Here is a 19,970-nt window from a genome sequence, read left to right on the forward strand (position 1 = left end):
ATGCACCATGATATGTGAGAATATACCCCAATCTTATTAATTTGTGAGTTGTTATGGCAATGAAGAAAACCAATCTTAAAGTATGATTATAGCTCAATGGAAAAATGACTCATGAGATACATCCTCATTATAGATAGATTCATTCTGCACAAGAGAATTATTTATCAAAATGTTCTGAGTTACTAATCAGTTTAAAAAGACAAAACTGCCAAACAAAAACAACCAAAAACTGCATAAAACAATTTAAACTGTCAATAACCCTGGTTTTATTTATACCCCAAACACTACGCCTTCCACAAATTCTCCTCCATATTATTTCTTAGTGATGTTTAAGACATGAAAGACGAAGCTATCTCAGGGCCAAGTAAACAAAGCTAACCCCCTGCCAAGCAAATTCTTTACAGAAAAATCTTAAAGCTCCAAGCTGGGGCTTACCTACTGCAATCAAGCATTCAATATGTAAATATGTAAAACTGTTATTTAAAGAATATGAACGATTCCTAGGATTTCTTTAAGGACTTGACTAATATTAACTCCCTGGATATGAAACTAAAACACCTCAATTCCCAAATCCTCCAACAAAAATTACCTGCAAACGTACCATTCCCCTCCCTCCCATCACAGCAGTGGTTTACTCACAATATCCAGCCACTGGTGCACAGCCACTGCCACCTGTGTCCCCAGGGGTTTTGTCAACACCAGCACGTCCCCTGGCACTGCATTGTCTGGCCTGAAGAAAAGAAAAGAGCACGTTCTAGTCAAACTAACCAAGGAGATGAGCTCATTGTCATTAACACATGAGAAGGAATCTGTCAAAAAGATATTTGCCTTTGCATTTACTTAAATTGAAGCCAAATACCAGCATGCATGGGACAGAGCCTTGCAACCTGCTACTGAGGCTATTGCTGGAACAAAACATTCAGCCGTCAGGCTGGACACAGTGGCTCATTTCTGTAATCCCAGCACTTTGAGAGGTCAAGGTGGGAGGATCATTTGAGCCCAGGAGTTCAGGACCAGCCTGGGCAACACAACAAGGACCCCATTTCAAAAATAATACATGTATTTTTAGAAAGAATGAAACATTTAGCCTTCAGATGTTTCATCAGGTGCAGATTTCCCCTCGACCACATACGAATGTGTGTGTAATTTTCACTACAGACCCAATAGCATTCAAAAGCTTCTGAAACAGAGAGTGCTTCTTTATGATGACTGATATGCTAGAGACTCAGGATAGATTTTTCGGCCCAGGGGATTTGGTGGATTTGCTGGCAATCTGTGGGTCTAATGTCTTGGTGATTTCTGCCTCCAGGTTCTCAAACTCAGACTGACCGATGGTGAGTTTCCTGCCTGGCACCCAGACGCCTTGGTGGTCCCTGTCTTAGAGACAGAAGGCAATACTAAAAAGGCACCTCTAAAAGACGACAACTGGTGCCCCGAATGAAACATCTACCACATTTGCAACCACACTACCAGGAAGCAGGTCTGAGAGTTGTGCCTTTTGCAGCTTCAGGAGCTGAGCTCCTGAATCATTCCATTCCCCGATCCTGGCCTCCTGAGGTACTCACCCAAGTCGATGAAAACAAAGCCAGGGCCACAGACTTCAATACCAACACCCAGCTCCCTAGGCAACCTATACCATTTGTATCCACTCTGAAAATAGAATTCTGTGACTATGCAAGAAACTTGTTTTCCAAAAACCAGACCTGAAGACATAAATGTCTTTTAATTCAGACTCAGTTGTACCATAAAGCTGATGTTCTTTTTTTAAAAATTTTTTTAAAATTATACTTTTTAAGTTCTAGGGTACATGTACACAACGTACAGGTTTGATACATAGGTATACATGTGCCATGTTGGTTTGCTGCACCCATCGACCTGTCATTTACATTAGGTATTTCTCCTAGTGCTATCCCTCCCCCAGCTCCCTACCGCCTGACAGGCCCTGGTGTGTGATGTTACTCGCCCTGTGTCCAAGTGTTCTCATTGTTCAACTCCCACCTATGAGTGAGAACATGCGGCGTTTGGTTTTCTGTCCTTTTGATAGTTTGCTTAGAATGATGGTTTCCAGCTTCATCCATCTCCCTGCAAAGGACATGAACTCATCCTTTTTTATTGCTACATAGTATTCTATGGTGTATATGTGCCACATTTTCTTAATCCAGTCTGTCATTGATGGACATTTGAGTTGGTTCCAAGTCTTAGCTATTGTGAATAGTGCTGCAATAAACATATGTGTGCATGTGTTTTTATAATAGCATGATTTATAATCCTTTGGGTATACACCAGCAATGGGATCGTTGGGTCAAATGGTATTTCTAGTTCTAGATGTTTTTTTTTTCTTTTTTTTTTGAGACTGAGTTTCACTCTGTCACCCAGGCTGGAGTGCAGTGGCACGATCTCGGCTCACTGCAACCTCCACCTCCCGGGTTCAAACCACTCTCCTCAGTCTCCTGAGTAGCTAGGATTACAGGCGCCTGCCATCGTGCCCAGCTAATTTTTTGTATTTTTAGTAGAGACAGGGTTTCACCATGTTGGCCAGGCTGGTCTTGAACTCCTGACCTCAGATGATCCACCCGTCTTGGCTCCCCGAAGTGCTGGGATTACAGGCATGAGCCACCACGCCCGACCAAAAGACCAACTTTTCTTAACAAGACATCAAATGTGGAAAGTGACAACTTGGTTGGGAGAGAAACTTCTCCGAAGAAGATACACAAACGGGTGGTAAGCACATGAAAAGATGCTCGGCCTCATCAGTCATCAGGCAGGCACAAATCAAAACCACAAAGACATTCCACTTCACACCCACTAGGCTGGCTAGAATCCAAAACACAGACAGGAAAACAGGTACTGGAGGGGTCATAGAGAAATTGGAATCCTCATACACTGCTGCTGGGAAAGTAAAAAATGGCACAGCCATTTTGGAGACCAGTCTGATGATTCCTCAAGTTAAAACATAATTACCACATGACCCAGTCAATTCCTAGATGTACACCCAAGAGAACTGGAACTTACGTCCACACAAAAACTTAGAATGTTCAATGGCAGCATCATTCCTAGTAGGTGGAAACAACCCAAAGGTCCATCACCTGAGGAATGGCTAAATAAAGCAGGGCCCATCCATGCAATGGATTATACAGCCATGGAAAGGAATGCAATACTGATTCATGCTACAACATGGATGGACGCGGAAAACATTCTGCTATGGGAATGAAGCCAGACACAACATGTCATGCTGCACGATTCCATTTCTATACAATGTCCAGAACAGGCAAATCCTTAGAGACAAAAGCACATTCTTGGTTGCCAGAGGATGGGAGCAGGAGGGAAATGGGAGTGAGCTACAGGGCTTCTTTTTGGGGTGATGAAAACGTTCGATAGTGGTGATGGGTGCACAACCTTGTCAATACTAAAAACCAACACATTGTATACTTCAAAATGCTGAATTCTATGTTATGTGAAATTTTGTTATGTGAATTATACTTCGATTAAAAAACCTAAAATGTCAGACGGGCGTGGTGGCTCACGCCTGTAATCCCAGCACTTTGGGAGGCCGAGGCGGGTGGATCACGAGGTCGGGAGATCGAGACCATCCTGCCTAACATGGTGAAACCCCATCTCTACTAAAAATACAAAAAATTAGCCGGGCGTGGTGGCGGGCGCCTGTAGTTCCAGCTACCCGGGAGGATGAGGCAGGAGAATGGTGTGAACCCGGGAGGCGGAGCTTGCAGCGAGCCGAGATCGCGCCACTGCACTCCAGCCTGGGTGACAAAGTAAGACTCTGTCTCAAAAAAAAAAAAAACCCTAAAATGTCTTAAAAATAGGATTAAAATACTGACACATGCTACAAAATAGATGACCCTTAAAAGTATGCTAATACTACGCTAAGTGCCAAAATCCAGGATGGGGCAAGAGGAATGAACAGTGAGAGCTGAGGAGGATGGGGTTTCTTCCTGCAGTGATGAAAACATCCTAACATCAACTCTGGTAACGGTTGTACAACTTGGAATATACTCCAAACCACTGACTCTTTAAATGGGTGAACTGTATAGTACACAAATTGTATCTTAATACAGCAATTTTTTTTTTTTTTTTTTGAGATGGAGTGTCGCTCTTATTGCCCAGGCTGGAGTGCAGTGGCGCGATCTCGGCTCACCGCAGCCTCCGCCTTCTGGGTTCAAGCGATTCTCCTGCCTCAGCCTCCCAAGCAGCTGGGATTAGAGGCATGCGCCACCACGCCCAGCTAATTTTGTATTTTTAGTAGAGACGGGGTTTCTCCATGTTGGTCAGGCTGGTCTCAAACTCCCGACCTCAGGTGATCCACCCGCCTTGGCCTCCCAAAGTGCTGGGATTACAGACATGAGCCACTGCGCCCAGCCTTGCGTTCTTGTTTTTTTGTTTTTTTTTTTTTTTGAGAGAGAATCTCGTTCTGTTGCCCAGGCTAGAGTATAGGGGCATGATCTCGGCTCACTGCAACCTCCACCCCTGGGGTTCAAGCGATTCTCCTGCCTCAGCCTCCAGAGTAGCTGGAACTACAGGCTCGCGCCACCATGCCTGGCTAATTTTTGTATTTTTAGTACAGACAGGGTTTCACCACATTGGCCAGGCTGGTCTCAAACTCCTGACCTCAGGTGATCTGCCCGCCTCGGCCTACCAAAGTCTGGGATTATATGCATGAGCCACCGCACCTGACCTTAATACATCAATTTTTAAAAAGAGAGGACAGACAGAGAAAAACAGGTCAGGTGATATGAAACAAAAATCAACTTACATGATAAATTCATTGGGCTGGCAGACAGTGGTAGCGACTCCTCCCAGGACAATCCAGGGGTTTAGTACTGTTTGGCCACCCGTTACTGACGTTCCTGCTTCCTCAGCTGCGTCTTTAAAACCTTGGATAATCAGAGGCATCACTTTATCCCTTTCCTAGGGTTGAAAAAGGTACAAATAAAAAGTCAAACAATTCTGTTCAAAACCCAGAAAAGAAGGTTTTTACACTTACAGTTATAAAAAGAACCATAAAATCCTAAAGGAAGTGCTCAAAGTTTACAGACAGGACATGTTGTTAACCAAAGCTAGGGGCCAGGCCTAATCGCTCACGCCTGTAATCCCAGCACTTTGGGAGACCGAGGTGGGCAGAGAGCTTGAGCCCAGGAGTTTAAGACCAGTCTGGGCAATGCAGACAGACCCTTTTCTCTACAAAACATGTAAAAATTGCTGGGTGACCGGGCACGGTGGCTCATGCCTGTATTCCCAGCACTTTGGGAGGCTGAGGCCGGCAAATCACCTGAGGTCAGGAGTTCGAGACCAGCCTGGCCAACATGGTGAAACCCCATCTCTACTAAAAATACAAAAATTAGCCGGGTGTGGTAGCATGCGCCTGTAATCCCAGCTACTTGGGAGGCCGAGGCAGGAGAATCACTTGAACCCGGGAGGCAGAGGTTGCAGTGAGCTGAGATCGCGCCACTGCACTCCAGCCCCGGGCACAAGAGTGAGACTTCATCTCAAAAAAAAAAAAAAAAAAAAAAAAAAAATTGCTGGGTGTGGTGGCATGTGCCTGTGGTCCCAGCTATTCCGGAGGCTGAAGTGGGAGGATGTCTTGAGCCCGGGAGGCTGAGGCTGCTGCTGTGAGCTCTCATCACGCCACAGCACTCCAACCTGGGCAACACGGAGATCTTGTCTCAAAAACAAAAACAAAAGCTAGAAAATATTTCACACTGTAATCGTTTTATCCACTGCTGGAAGATGTTCTAGACAACAATGTAAATAAAGCCCAGACACCAACATTGTCTGTGACTCAGCGCACTGGACCAGCCCTAGGTGTGATGACTGCTGAAAGCCAGCTGTCCAGTGCTCCTTGAGAATCTCAAGACTGGCTTCTTAAGCGCAGGCCCCCTGCCCTGGAGTAGGCAACCATCCCACCAAGGATTGGCTGCAGGCTATGAGTAACCCACACTGACACAGCCTGCGCCAAGACCACCATGCAGGATGACTACAGCCCATGTTCGAGGGCAGGAAAGGGCCTACTGGAAATGAGTTTCTCTAAGGCAGGGCAAACTGTTGGGGGATTTTGGGACAAAAACAAGTACCTGTCTATCTAAATAGGAATTCATCTCTGGTTCAAAGAACAGGTTCAGGCAGCAAGGGCACAGAACGCTAGGCGATGACACAGAGGCGTGAACACCTGGTGGCCCTAGCCCCTGTCACCATCTACATCCATGACATCCCTAGCCACAGCAGAGCGGGTGCCCTCTAAGTGCCACGTGTCCCAGATCTGTAAGGCTGTGCCTGATTCACACTGAGGCACCATTACTATGGCCGAAACTTTATTTTAAAAAACACACAGGTCGGGCGCGGTGGCTCATGCCTATGATCTCAGCACTTTGGGAGGCTGAGGTGGGCGGATCACGAGCTCAGGAGTTCAAGACCAGCCTGACCAACATGGTGAAACCCCGTCTCTACTGAAAATACAAAAATTAGCCGGGGGTGCTGGTGTGCCCCTGTAATCCCAGCTACTTGGGAGGCTAAGGCAGGAGAATCGCTTGAACCTGGGAGGTGGAGGGTGCAGTGAGCTGAGCTTGCGCCACTACACTCTAGCCTGGGTGACAGAGTGAGACACCGTCTCAAAAAAAAACAAAAAAACACACACACACAAATGTCTTGGGCCGGGCACGGTGTTTCAGGCCTGCAATCCCAGCACTTTGGGATGCTGAGATGGGTGGATTACCTGAGGTCAGGAGTTTGAGAACAGCCTGGCCAATGTGGTAAAATCCTGTCTCTAATAAAAATCCACAAATTAGCCAGGTGTGGTGGTACACGCCTGTAATCCCAGCTACTTGGGAGGCTGAGGCAGGAGAATTGCTTGAACCCGGGAGGCGGACGTTGCAGTGGACTGAGATTGCGCCACTACACTCCAGCCTGGGTGACAGAGCGAGACTCCTGTCTCAAAAAAAAAAAAAAAAAAAAAAAAGTCTTGGTTTCAGTCTACCGGGAAGAGAGAAAGGGAGCAGGTGGCAGAAGTGAAGAGATGAATAGGCCAGGCTTCTTCATTTTAATTTACTGGTAACTGCCAAAAAGTGCAAAGCTAGAAGGAGTGCAGGGAGCCATATGGCCTGCGCTCCTTGCTTTCCAGATGGGAAACCAAGTCTAACCAAGGCCAGAGATGCCACCAGGACAACATGGACCAGGCAGCAGCCGGGTAGCTCCTACTTACCCTGTCGGTCATTTTATTACTGACTCCAAGGAGCATCAGCATATTGTCACATTCCGTGACCCCCATTGCATAGAGGTCACTGAGGACATTGGCACATGCTATCCTGCCCTGGGAAGAGAGGGAAACGTGAGAAAGGATGACTGGGGACTTTCCATCTGCAGAAACTGAGTGAGCCATGGAGCGGACTCCACAGAGAACGTGGGGACTTTCCAGGAGTGGCAGCTACTGGGATGGGGTCCTCAGTTTCTATGATTTGCAGACTGGCAACCTTTCCTGCATCAGAGTCACCAGGCCATTCGTTTTTTCTCAGACATTCCTGTTACCACCTCTTTTTGTGCAGAACAAACAATGTACCAGTTTTTCTCCATTCTAAATTTTAGAAGTCTGCAATTTGTTTAGATAGGCGAAGCGGTATATGTGCAGCGAATGAGGAGGAGAAGCAAGGTTAGAACTGACAGTTTTGGGGGAAGAGCTATGGAGCGAAAAAGCCTGCAAACAACTCTCCTAAAGAAAAGTTGGAAACAGCCACATATCCCAAACAGATTCTAAAAATGGCTGGCTTTAGTGGTTATAGAGAAGGAGATAGTCTTTGTGCACTTGGATTAAGAAACGTTTGCAGTTTAGGCTGGGTGTGACAGCTCACGCCTGTAATCCCAGCAATTTGAGAGGCCGAATCAGGTGGATCACTTGAGCCCAGGAGTTAAAGACCAGCCTGGCCAACATGGCAAAACGCTGTTTCTACTAAAAATATAAAAATTAGCTGGGCATGGTGGCGCACACCTGTAGTCCCAGCTACTTGAGAGGCTGAGGCATGAGAATCGCTTGAACCTGGGAGGTGGAGGTTGTAGTGAGCTGAGATCGTGCCACTGCACTCTAGCCTGGGCAACAGAGCAAGACTCTGTCAATAAACAACAACAATAAACAACAATAAACAACAACAACAACCAAAAAAAATTTGTGTAGCTTCTTTTCAAGGTTGTATGAGATAAACAGAAAAATCATCTTAAGAAACAAATAAAAAATTACCCAGGGCTGAAGTCATATTGCTTTCAAAAGAAAAAGAGAAGCATTTCCCAGTAAATGATGTCATTTTATTAGGAACTTTAAAATACAATTCAACAGAAATGTGGTAATGAAGATTTTTTTATTGCCACTGGAGATTTTTAAAAGTTAAGTTGCCCTTATCTAAATTTTTATCTTTTATAGACAATAAAAAGAAAATACAAATTTTCCTTCTGACATAAGGATAATCAAACTCCCAAGTGTTATCATTTCCAATGGCTGTTTAGTTGCTTGCTTTATGCTTTCTTATACATTCCTGGAGGTCAGCAATGCAGCTCAACAACCATCTGTGGCTGCACTTGCAGTATCAAGCCAGTCCACGAGGCCAACAGGCGGTCTACAACTTGGACAAGCCAATCGCTAGTTGGGGGGGCGGTGACTTAGTGCCCCTTCTGTTCTGGGTGCTCTCATTTTAGGAGATGCTGGAAAACAATGGACTCTGGTTTTAGCCATCCCTGCCACCTGGTCACGTGGGACCTGGGCTGTGGCTTACCTGTCCAGTCTCAAGAGTATTGCTCCAGAGGAGAAAACGTACAGATGTGCGGAAGAAATATAGGTTTCCAATAATATGGTATTTGTCACTGGTACCTGAGGGTGAACACCTCCCACGTGGCTGCCTCATGATAAAGTCCCTACAGTGCAGCCTGCTCCCACTGTCCTTGCCACACATGAAGAACACCTGGCATTTTATAGCAAACCGGATTTTCCTAGTCTCCCACTGGCTCCTCCTAGGTGGTAGCAAATTGGGGTTAAAGGTTGGGTGGATCAAAGGGTGGCTGGCTGCAACTATGCAGTGAACAACTGGGGAACACACCTCAGCAGTGTATCATCAGTAGCCAGGAACTTTAACTCAGTGGTCAGAAACCCACTACGTACAGCGGCACATCACACGGTGGTGGGTGTCCAGGTGGCTGGGTTGAGTGAATTAACCAGATACCCGAATTAATGTTTGAGGCATCTAATTGTGATGAGATACTAGCTCCTTAATTTCCTGAAGGAAACATTTAGGATCAGTCCTATTACAGAGGACAGTAACATCTCCAGCCTAAAACACAGGGGTGATGGAGGTTACCAATGTCAAAGAAGGGAAGGTGCAAGAAAGAAGAAAATGATAAAAACCTTAGTCCATTGACACGCTACTCAACAAGAGGTGTTCTTACTCACAGCATGTACTCAGGTGCAACAGCAGCAGAGGGCCTTCCCTGCTTCCTCCCTAATTGCTTTATGCCCAGTGCCAAGTGTGGGCAGGGGACAGGCCCGAATTCAGTGACTGCAGGAGCCTGGGCAGGGTGGGGCAGCATAGTCGGGATATAACAGAAATAAAACCAAAACCCCACAGATACATACAAAACCCCAGCCACAACCCAAACCAAACGAATAAGCCCTTCCAGTCACAAAAACACATCGGCTCACGCTTACCATCATGTAAGGGTCGTCTACGATCGGGTAAATGTAATCTGTGGTTTGAACCAAGGAAAGCCCACCGTGCCTCAAAGGAATGACACAAGTATCCATTCCAATGCCTGTGGAGATGGAAGTCATTAGCATCCAAAAATAAAACGGGAAAGCCATTTCATTTTATACCACCAGTGCTCTGAACAGGAAGAGCTCATAAGATACTTATGGCAACTGCAGGCTGCCAATGAAGCCATGTGTTTCCTATCAAGAAGCGTAACTGAAATAAACGTGAAACATATCCAGCTTAGGATGGAAAATGCCAATGAAAATGTTACTCATCAAGACTCAACTCCAATATGGCATAGTTTTAAATCCTTAATGATGCCTTGAATAAAACTCTTTTTCACTGTATGACTTTTATTATTTTACTGTATTACTGTAGCGTGTGACTGGTACCATATGCAATTTCTTTGAAGATGAGAATCCTCTAAATGGAACTTGGGTTATCTTAATTATAGTTATTTTGAGTACATCTTTATAGACATTATCATATTGTCCCATCAGAAACTCTGTAAAATATTTTTACATTGAAAAATGCTATTACTTGTACATGTTAGTCAAAAGTGAAAATGACACACACACAGATGAAATGAAAAGGACAAATCCCAATTGACAATTCAACGGAATTTCCAGTCAAGCCTGGATATAAACACTCTGGCGTCTATGTCAGAGGAGTCCCAAGACCACCAGTAGTGGTCAAGATAAGCTACTCCTTGTCTTGGAGATAAGGCTGTACTCCTTTAAAAATTACTTGTAACGCAGGCATTTTACAAAATCAGACTAGCATTCCCACCAAGAAAGCTGAACACAGCGAGCAGCCCTACACCCCTCAGAAGGACACTCTTCTGTCCTCTTATGAGGACAGCTGTTCCTTGGTATCTGTGGGGGACTGGTTCCAGGACTCCCAGACACCAAAATCCACAGATGCTCAAATCACTGATTTGAAATGTCCCAATATTTGCATATAACCTATGCACATCTTCTCACATACCTTAAATCATGTCTAGATCACCTATGACACCTAATATGATGTAAAGGCAATGTAAATATTTGTTATACTGTACTGTTTAGGGAATAATGACAAGACAAAAAAAAGTCTGTGCGTGTTCAGATGCAACCATCCATTTTCTTCCCTGCATATTTTCAGTCTGCGATTGGTTGAATCCCCCGATGAGGATCCTGCAGATACAGAGGGGGACGCTGTACTTCTACTTTGCAGCCCAATAGCCAAAAGCAGGGAAAAAGCCAGAATTAGGACAAAAGGAAGCAAATTACGTATCTGAATCTACCCTATAAATTCAGAATTTCAAATAAGTTTAAGTCATATCTGAATCGCACTAAAATGACCTTTAATATTCTGCATAAGTGAAAGAGTGTGAAGCACTGCCTCACTCGGTCTCACAACAGCAGCAGACCTCACAGAGGTGGGTCATAGAGGCACCAGATCTTTCCTGCCGTAAAAATGAAATCGCGCTGAATAAAAAGCCATAGGCTGTGAAGACAGGCTGATTTTTTATTACACTAGATAACAAAGTAGAAACTTGCTGGAAGACCTTGCCTAGGGAATGGAGAAGTGAAGTTCAGAATGGCAAGTTTCAACAATTTCAGGCACTGGATCAGTTTTCATTTGTCAGAGGAGAATGTGTGCGATGATTCACGTCAATAGCCCATGGGCACAACCTCTCAGAAATCTGTCTCGCCACACTCTTTAGCACCTAAATAGAAAAATCATTCTCTAACTCAATGGATTCTCCCTAAATGGATAATTCCCACAACTGGTTATTCCGAGTATATTACTATTTACTTTGGAAAACAGTAAGAGGCAGTTTTCTTTCAGGCTTCCATTTAAACTGGAGGACTACTGAAAGAGACACTAAAATCGTTGCTGAATGTTAGCTTTAAATGTTTTTAATTTGAATAATCTTAAATTTGAATGAAATATATTTGATTTGTAAAGCACTTTATTTCTAAACTTAGCAAGTCCTTTGATAAGAGTAACTGGGGACTCTTGAGCACGCCCCTAGGGCTGAAAAGCAGCTCCGTTATCCACGGTTTCTCTTTCACACCTGGGCCACCACAGTCTACTAGAATAGGGTCTGGTGCTGTCCAATGTGGTTGACACTAGCCACAGGGGGTGGCTGCACATCTAACAGGTCCTGTAAGTATAAAACAGACACCTGATTTTAAACACCTAGTACCAACAACCAACATCTCATTAATAATGTCTTATATATACATATTGAAAAGACATTTTTATATATTGTGTTAAAATAGATGATAATTAATTCCATCTGATTCTTATTGGGTTTTTAAAAATATGACTACTATAAATTTGAAAATTACACATGTGGTTTGCATTGTATTTTTGGACAGCACTGGTCTACAGTGATTGGTTTAGAAATCACCAACCACATTTCAAGGAAGGAAAAGAGAAGAGGTGAGCCTGAGATGCCCACAGGCCTTGAAAAACTAGGGTTTCAAATGGAAAGAGAGAGGGACGGTCCAGAGGGAAGGTAACTGGGAACAGAGGAAAGTGCCACAGGGTCGGGGAAGCCTTAAATACTAGACTGAGCAGTTTAGGTTTAATGACCAGGAGGCAATGGGCAATCTTGCTGGAAGGTTTTCAGTAATACTGACATCCTCCATCAGAAAGACAACGCAAGTTACCATATCACTACCCACCCCCCCACCCCCGCACCACCCCCCCAGCAGCAGCAATCATTACTTGATAGCTCTTAGGTACCAGGCAACAGATGTCTCAGGTTCTAAGGCACATTTCTTTTAACATTTCTTTAGTTAGGATACATTTAGTAAACATGTGTACATTTAAAAGCTATTTTGGTTAACCCTTCAATTAACACCATTTTTGAAGCCAGAAAACGTGACATTCAATTAGAAAAAAGTTAAAAACATAAACAGGCTGGGCTCGGGGGCTCACGCCTTTAATCCCAGCACTTTGGGAGGCCGAGGTGGGTGGATCACTTAGAGTCAGGAGTTCCAGAGCAGCCTGACCAACATGGTGAAACCCTGTCTCTATTAAAAATACAAAAAAACTAGCTCGGTGTGGTGGTGTGCGTCTGTCATTCCAGCTACTTGGAGGGAGGCTGAGGCATGAGAATCAGGCCTGGCGACCTTGAGGGCCAGGGCCTTGAACCTGGGAGGCAGAGGTTGCAGTGAGCTGAGATTGCACCACTGTACTCAAGCCTGGGTGATGGAGTAAGACTCTGTCTCAAGAAAAAAAAAAAAAAAAAAAAAAAAAAAGATGGCCGGGTGCAGTGGCTCACGCCTGCAATACCAGCACTTTGGGAGGCTGAGGCGGGTGGATCACGAGGTCAGGAGATCGAGACCACGGTGAAACCCCGTCTGTACTAAAAATACAAAAAATTAGCTGGTAGCAGTGGTGGACGCCTGCAGTGCCAGCTACTCGGGAGGCTGAGGCAGGAGAATGGCATGAACCCAGGAGGCGGAGCTTTCAATGAGCAGAGATCCCGTCACTGCACTCCAGCCTGGGCGACAGAGCGAGACTCCGTCTCAAAAAAAAAAAAATAAAAAAAAATAAAATAAAATAAACATACAGCCGGCCATGGTGGCTCAAGCCTGTAATCCCAGCACTTTAGGAGGCCGAGGTGGGTGGATAACCTGAGCTCAGGAGCTTGAGACCAGCCTGGCCAACACCTTGAAACCCTGTCTCTACTAAAAACACAAAAAAAGGTAGCTGGGCGTGGTAGCATGCACCTGTAGTCCCAGCTACTTGGGAGGCAGAGGCAGGAGATCATTGCTTGACCCCAGGAAGCGGAGGTTGCAGTGAGCCGAGATTGTGCCACTGCACTCTAGCCTGGGCGACAGAGTGAGACTTCATCTCAAAAAAAAAAAAAAAAAAAAACTCAAAAAAACCCATACACATATACCATATATACGTGTGTACAGATGTATACACACACATGTATTATATATGTAAGTACAGATATACGTGGCACAACTACACACATTTTTGGTACAACAATGCAAAACAGTCATTTTTTTCTTCTTTTTGAGGCAGGGTCTCACTCTGTCACCCAGTCTACAGTACAGTGGTGTGACCTCAGCTCACTGTAGCCTCTGCCTCCCGAGCTCAAGGGATCCTCCCACCTCAGCCTCCCAAGTAGCTGAAACTACAGGTGCACACCAGCAAGCCCAGCTAACTTTTGTATTTTTAGTAGAGATGGGTTTCACCATGTTGCCCAGGCTGGTCTTGAACTCCTGACCTCGAGTAATCCACCTGCCTTGGCCTCCCAAAGTGCTGGGATTACAGGTGTGAGCCACTGCACACAATCCCAAACAGTAATTATTATTTTATAGATTAGGAAGCTGAGGCTCAGGAAGGCTGGGTGACATTCATGACATAATATGAGTGACTAGTAAGTGACTGTGCCAGAGGAAGTTATAAATAGTAATTCTTACTTTATCCCGTAATGTTTTAATTTCATTGGTTTTTGAGCATTAAGTATTAATAGCTTTTTTCTTGACAGTTATCTAACAGCTTACTCAGTATATTCTCATTTCTCGACAAATAAGCCAACATCAAACCCAGCTCGCTCACGTGGTATTTCTCCACAGCTTGGCCATCAGCTGGACGGCAGGAACCGTTTTCAAACTGAGCTCCTCAAAGTCCTGCAGGTCACCACAGACTGGGGTGTAACATTTCTTCCCTTCCAACGAAAGCAAGTCTGCTTTTATTTGCTTTCCCTATCTGGGAGGAAAGGAGACCCCAGGCTCATAACCAATGAACTTTACAGAATAATGGGCAAAAAGAAATGAAATGAAAACCTTGGCTGGGTGTGGTGCCTTATGCCTGTAATCCCAGCACTTTGGGAGGCTGAGGCAGGCAGATCACCTGACGTCAGGAGTTCAACAGCCTGGCCAACATAGTAAAACTCCATCTCTACTAAAAATATAAAAATTAGCTGGGCAGGGTGGCTGGGGCCTATAATCGCAGCTACTTGGGAGGCTGAGGCAGGAGAATCACTTGAACCCAGGAGGCAGAGCTTGCAGTGAGCCAAGATCATGCCACCGCACTCCAGCCTGGGTGACAGAGTGAGAATCCATTTCAAAAAAAAAAAGGAAGAAAACTGATCAAGTCACACAGTAATTATCAAACATCCAAACCTCAAAAACTATGCGTCGAACACAAGAAAAGTGATCACAGTCTTGTACCATGTACTTAATAAACTGCACAAGAAACACAAACAACATCCCAGGAGCCCAGAAATTGTTTCTAAGCTCTGTGTTTGGGAAAAGTGAAATCACTCATGACATCAGGAATGTAGTAAAGAAAAAGACATTGCCCTGGTTCCAGATGACATCCTGGGGTCAAGAACAGATCCATCCAGTCCTGGGTCTGGAGCAGTCCCACCTCCTCCCCACAACACACTTTTCGCCCGATGCACCCTGCAGAGAATCCCAATGCCCTCCTGACACAGTCACTGCCATCCAAGTACCGCACAGGAACCTTAACGCTGGAACTGCCTTTCCTAGGGCAATGAAGGGAATGTGAGCATTTTAGGAGTCCTTTTAGGAAAAGGGAATAAAGGATTCCTGCTTAATCTTCAGCTAACAGAAAATTCAATTTAATTAAAATTGAAAATTAAAAAAGTTTTTACTGTAATAACAATCTCAATTGCATACTCCATAATTTCAAAACTGTCAAGAGTACCCCTCTTGATGTGTTTCAAGTACTTTCTCTATGTAAGTTACAAGAACATAGCAATCATAACATTGATTGCTCTTCTAATCCTTCCCACAAAAATTAAATAAAAAATAAAAAGGGGGTACCATGTACATTGTTTGGGTGACGGCTACACTAAAAGCCCAGTCTTCACCATTATGTAATGTATTCATGTAACAAAACTGCATGTGTATTCCCCGAATCTATAAAAGCAAAAAAATTAATAATAATAAATAGGCAACATGGGAGGTGAGAAATCTGGTTTTTGACTCACTGATTGGAGTGCAGACCATCAAAGAAACACTGGGTTACCTACCAAGCCTTGGCATAACGGCTCCCAGAAACTGCTCATCTTCTTGGAAGTGGTTCTCCTGTAAAGATTCCAGCAATTTTTGCAGGACATCTTGGGGCACTTTGCAGCCTGTGCCCTTCAGTTCAGTGAATCTGGTTAGCCGGAAGCTTTTGTCCAATTCGTAACTTTCCGGGTTAAAGGACTCCCGCGTAGACATGGTTCTTGGGCCCCGCTCTCCTCACAGCTCAGCCCCTCCCCTCCCTCTGCGGGTTGGCTGGGTTCTTTATGGATCCACCTGGGTGTCACCAAAACACAAAGATGCCATGAAAAGAATTCCCACGGGAACCTGCCAGCGAATCAAGTGAATACATGACAGCGAAAAGTCAATGTGACAAGGGCTGAAATCATCAAGACCACTTATATTCATCACAGCAGTGCATATGACAAAATAGATCTTTTCATAAAGGGGCTCTGTCAGCAAAGACATCTATGCAAAATCTGACATCTGGACTGTGGTTTTAACTGTGGCAAGAGGGCCAGCCTGCAGGTTCACATGACACCATGCCACCTTGAATAGCAAATCCCAAAGGTTCTTCTAGGACTCAGCATTAGAACAGCACCTCTGGGCACTTCATGTGTCAACCTGGAAGCACTGTGGTTCAGAAAGCGGCGGTCCTCGCAAAGGTGACTTTTCTGCAAAATCTTTTGATATCTTTTGCTTTATCACATAGAAAAATGAAACGCCCAATACAAACTTCGCAGAAAAGGGCATTAATGTAAATGCATTGGACAAAATTCTTCACGATGCTAAATCCTAATTTTAGAAAAACACGTTTTCCCTCTGAGTCTAAAGAAAATACAACACAAGGCTGGGCGTGGTGGCTCATGCCTATAATCCCAGCACTTTGGGAGGCCAACGTGGGTGGATCACCTGAAGTCAGGAGACCAGCCTGGCCAACATGGCAAAACCCCGTCTCTACTAAAAAATTAGCTGGACGTGGTGGTGCGCGCCTGTGATCCCAGCTACTTGGGAGGCTGAGGCAAGAGAATCGCTTGAATCTGGGAGGCAGAGGTTGCAGTGAGCCGAGATAGAGCCACTGCACTCCAGCCTGGGGGAGAGTGATACTCCGTCTCAAATAAAAAATAAAAAAAATACACAACGCAATCCAAAACTAATAGGAGTCCTCTCTAAAGGGCACAACTTAAAAACTACAGTGGTAGTTTAACACAGTAAGGTCTGTGTTCTTCAGGCGAAAGCTTGTCTCTCTGATGTTTTCATGCGGTGCTATTTCCTAGAAAGCAAACATCCAGCCCAACAAACTAGTACGCACACCATTGACAAAATATGCTACTCCTCATTATTATTTCATTGCAGAACCGAAACAATAAATTAAGCCATACTAAATCACCAGCATTTCGGCCCTGTGTACCACCGTTAGGTTTCTGGAACAAGCATTCCTACGTTTTTTAGCCTTTGGGGCTAAAGGAAAAAACAACATGTGTTCCTCGAGTTTACAAACCTCGAGACTGATACTTTATTGGGACTAGAATTACAGACACCCCAAGTTTTAAGGTCGGTTTCCCCTATAAAATTTATGATTAAGAACATAATTCCCATTTATAGAGTTTTCTATCCCTTGGGACGCACATCGCTCATATAAATCTCACGAAGCCCGAGTTTGGGCAGTAATCCAAACCGTCTTCACAAAAACACGGTTTGAGATGAGCAATGATTTCGGAGGGAAACGTAACAAACGAACAGGAGTCAGCCTTCGAACACCATTCCAAAAAGCCTCCCTGCCTGGCCGCAAGTGACAGGAGACGAGAATTTTGAAGCCATCTTAGAGTTAGGGGAAAGTTTGAATACCACTTCGACTTGGAAGGCGTTTCAACAAAAACAACAAAGTCCTTTCCTCAAAAAACACCTCCCATCTAACACAGCCTCACCCCTACCAGGAAAAAAAAAAAAAGAAGAAAAAATCCAACTCACGAGGCATCCAGTTATTTTCCTACCTCCTATCTCTGTTCCTCTCCTGGCTCCCAAAAAGGTGGGGAGGGGAATTGTGGGGCGATCACTTCCTTTTAAAATACTATCTTCTCAGAGTTTTAAGGGTGGGAAAAAGTTTAAAACACCTTGTATCAGGAAGGCGCTCAGATTTAAAATTCCAAATGGTACTAAGGACACAAATCAGCCTCACATTCTAATGAAAAAAGTACTAGATTCTTACATTTTTGGAGGGCATGGGAAGGGGGAGGGGGTGCTCGGGAAAATGTGCAGTGATTAGGTAACCAGGGGGATCCATTTGCATTAATAAGGGACGGTGCCCGGCGATCCCGCAGCCACATGTTTACGCCTTTAAAACAATGGCATGAATATTTAAAGCAACGTTTAGCCCTTTCCTTCTCGGGCACGTTTCCATGGTTTGGTTTTTTTTTTTCCTCCAACGAGCGTGCGGAGCCGGGGAGCCGGTCAGCGGGGTGGGCCCGTCGCGTTGTCCCGCCAACCCCGGACCTACCTCCCCGCCGGCCCCGCACAATGGGGCGCGCTCTCCAGGACGCCCGCGTCGGAGGCGGCCGGGGAGGGGAGCAGGGAGCCCAGGGACACCTTCGGGCTCAGGCTCAGGCTCAGGCCCTCGCCGCCGCCTCGGAAGGCCCAGCAGGCCCGGACTGCGGGCGGGCGGCGGGGCGGAGGCGGCAGCTCGGGGCCCCGGCCGGGCCATCCCTGTTCGGGCCGGCGGGAGCCGGCGGGCACCGCGCGCGCGGCCCAGGAGCCGGGGAGGACGCCAGGACCCACCCGCCCCGGGTCGACAGGGCCCGCGCGGAGAGAGGGGGAGGCGGGGAGGCCCCGGAGGCACCCCGGGACCCCAGGCCAGCCGCTCCCGCCGCGCGCACGGGCCGCCGCCGCCGCCGCGCAAAAATGTCGGCGGGCGAAAAAATTAACCCCTGCGTGGCCGCCGCCGCCCTCCCCTCCGCTCCTCCCCGCCCTCCCTCCCTCCTTCCCCGGCCCCGCGCGGCGGCGGCGGCGGCGCGGGCGGCGCTTCTTTTTTAAAGCGGCCCCACCAAGCCCGGCGCTGCCCCTCTCCAGGCAGGGCTGGCGGGGCCGGCGGCGCGCGGCTCCCCGGCGGTCCCGGGCGGCCCGGAGGGGGATTTGCAACGGCCGCCGCGGGCCTGCGGACCCAGATTCCCCTTTAAGCCTGCGCCTCCCCCCCGCGCCGGGCCCGCCGCTTACCGGCTCGCTTTGCGCCCTCCGCCTCCTCCCGAAAACGGGCCGCGGGCCGCTCCCACAATGCACCGGGCGCGGCCGGGCTCCCTTAAGCGTCGCCTGAATAAAAATGCCGCGCCCGGCGGCGGCGGGGGCCCGGGCCCGCGCCTGGGCGCCGCGGGGGCTCGCCTGCCTCGGCGCGGCCCTGCGGGAGCCGGGCCGCCGCGCTCCCGCCGGCTGGGCGCGCGGGGGTCCTTTAAGGCCGGCCACCTCCCTTTAAGAGGCGGCCCGGGCTGCTGGGTGGCGGCGTGCGGCCCGGGAAGGGGGCGGGGGCGCCGTGCAGGCCCGAGCGCGGCAATGATTGGTCTCGGGGGAGGGGTGGGGGGTTGCAAACCCGAGGAGCGGTGGCATCCGTTGCATGATGCAAAAAAGGATTGATTTCAAAAGTTGCGAGTTGCATTGGCAGCCGCCCTTGGCGCCCGGGCCACCTTTTTCCCGGGCCCCGCTGCAAGCGCCGGGAATGTTTCAGCCACCTGGCCGGGCTCGACCGCGCGGCGGTCTGCCGGGCGCTGTCCCTGCTCCCTGAGTGAGCAGCGGAGCGTCCTGGAAAACAATGGTCATGGGAACAATTTGCACAGAAGGCTAGGAGCCCAGGAAAAGCCGCCGGGCGCCAGGCAGAGGTTTTTTGAAAACACAAACGGCGCGTTAGATGCTTGGGGACTCCCAGCATCTGTCCTTCCTATTGTTTAGCTCGGCTCCGGAGTTCACGGGAGCCTCGTGAAATGTGGAGACGTCCTGCAAAGTTTCTTGAACACTTCATGTGCGTGGTAGGAAGTCGAGGAAAAAGGTTTACGGTTCCCCCGCTGGTTGCATTGTTTGTCCTGCACATGTTCGAACGAACATGGCAGCCGCAATCCTGGATGTGTTCGAATTGACATCGTGGGGGAGCTTCAGGTCGTGAAATAACTTTTTTCCGGGCTTTCGATATTCTGAAGCATTGCTGATGAAAATAAAGCAAATGCTTTCAGATATCGTTTAGGGC

General features: G+C 46.9%; 1 protein-coding gene across 3 annotated transcripts in view; it reads right to left on the reverse strand.

Annotated features, from left to right (window-relative positions):
* Window positions 1-19,244, reverse strand: part of SEPHS1 (selenophosphate synthetase 1) — a 31,476-nt gene extending 12,232 nt beyond the window's left edge. Inside the window, exons 1-6 of one of the 3 annotated variants that reach the window (XM_030819281.1) lie at window positions 18,243-18,629; window positions 15,751-16,021; window positions 9,692-9,795; window positions 7,211-7,318; window positions 4,769-4,923; window positions 640-730 (exon numbers count right to left, since the gene is read on the reverse strand). In XM_030819281.1, coding sequence (XP_030675141.1) covers window positions 640-730; window positions 4,769-4,923; window positions 7,211-7,318; window positions 9,692-9,795; window positions 15,751-15,943 — 651 coding nt within the window. In that variant the 5' untranslated portion in view covers window positions 15,944-16,021; window positions 18,243-18,629. Of the gene's footprint in view, window positions 1-639; window positions 731-4,768; window positions 4,924-7,210; window positions 7,319-9,691; window positions 9,796-15,750; window positions 16,022-17,716; window positions 17,913-18,242; window positions 18,630-18,955 lie in introns of those variants that run through there. The other 2 variants (XM_030819282.1, XM_003257652.4) reach the window with 2 other exon arrangements.
* Between the last annotated feature and the right edge of the window lie 726 nt (window positions 19,245-19,970).

This window comes from Nomascus leucogenys, chromosome 9 (assembly GCF_006542625.1).
Source record: "Nomascus leucogenys isolate Asia chromosome 9, Asia_NLE_v1, whole genome shotgun sequence".
Taxonomy (NCBI): domain Eukaryota; kingdom Metazoa; phylum Chordata; class Mammalia; order Primates; family Hylobatidae; genus Nomascus; species Nomascus leucogenys.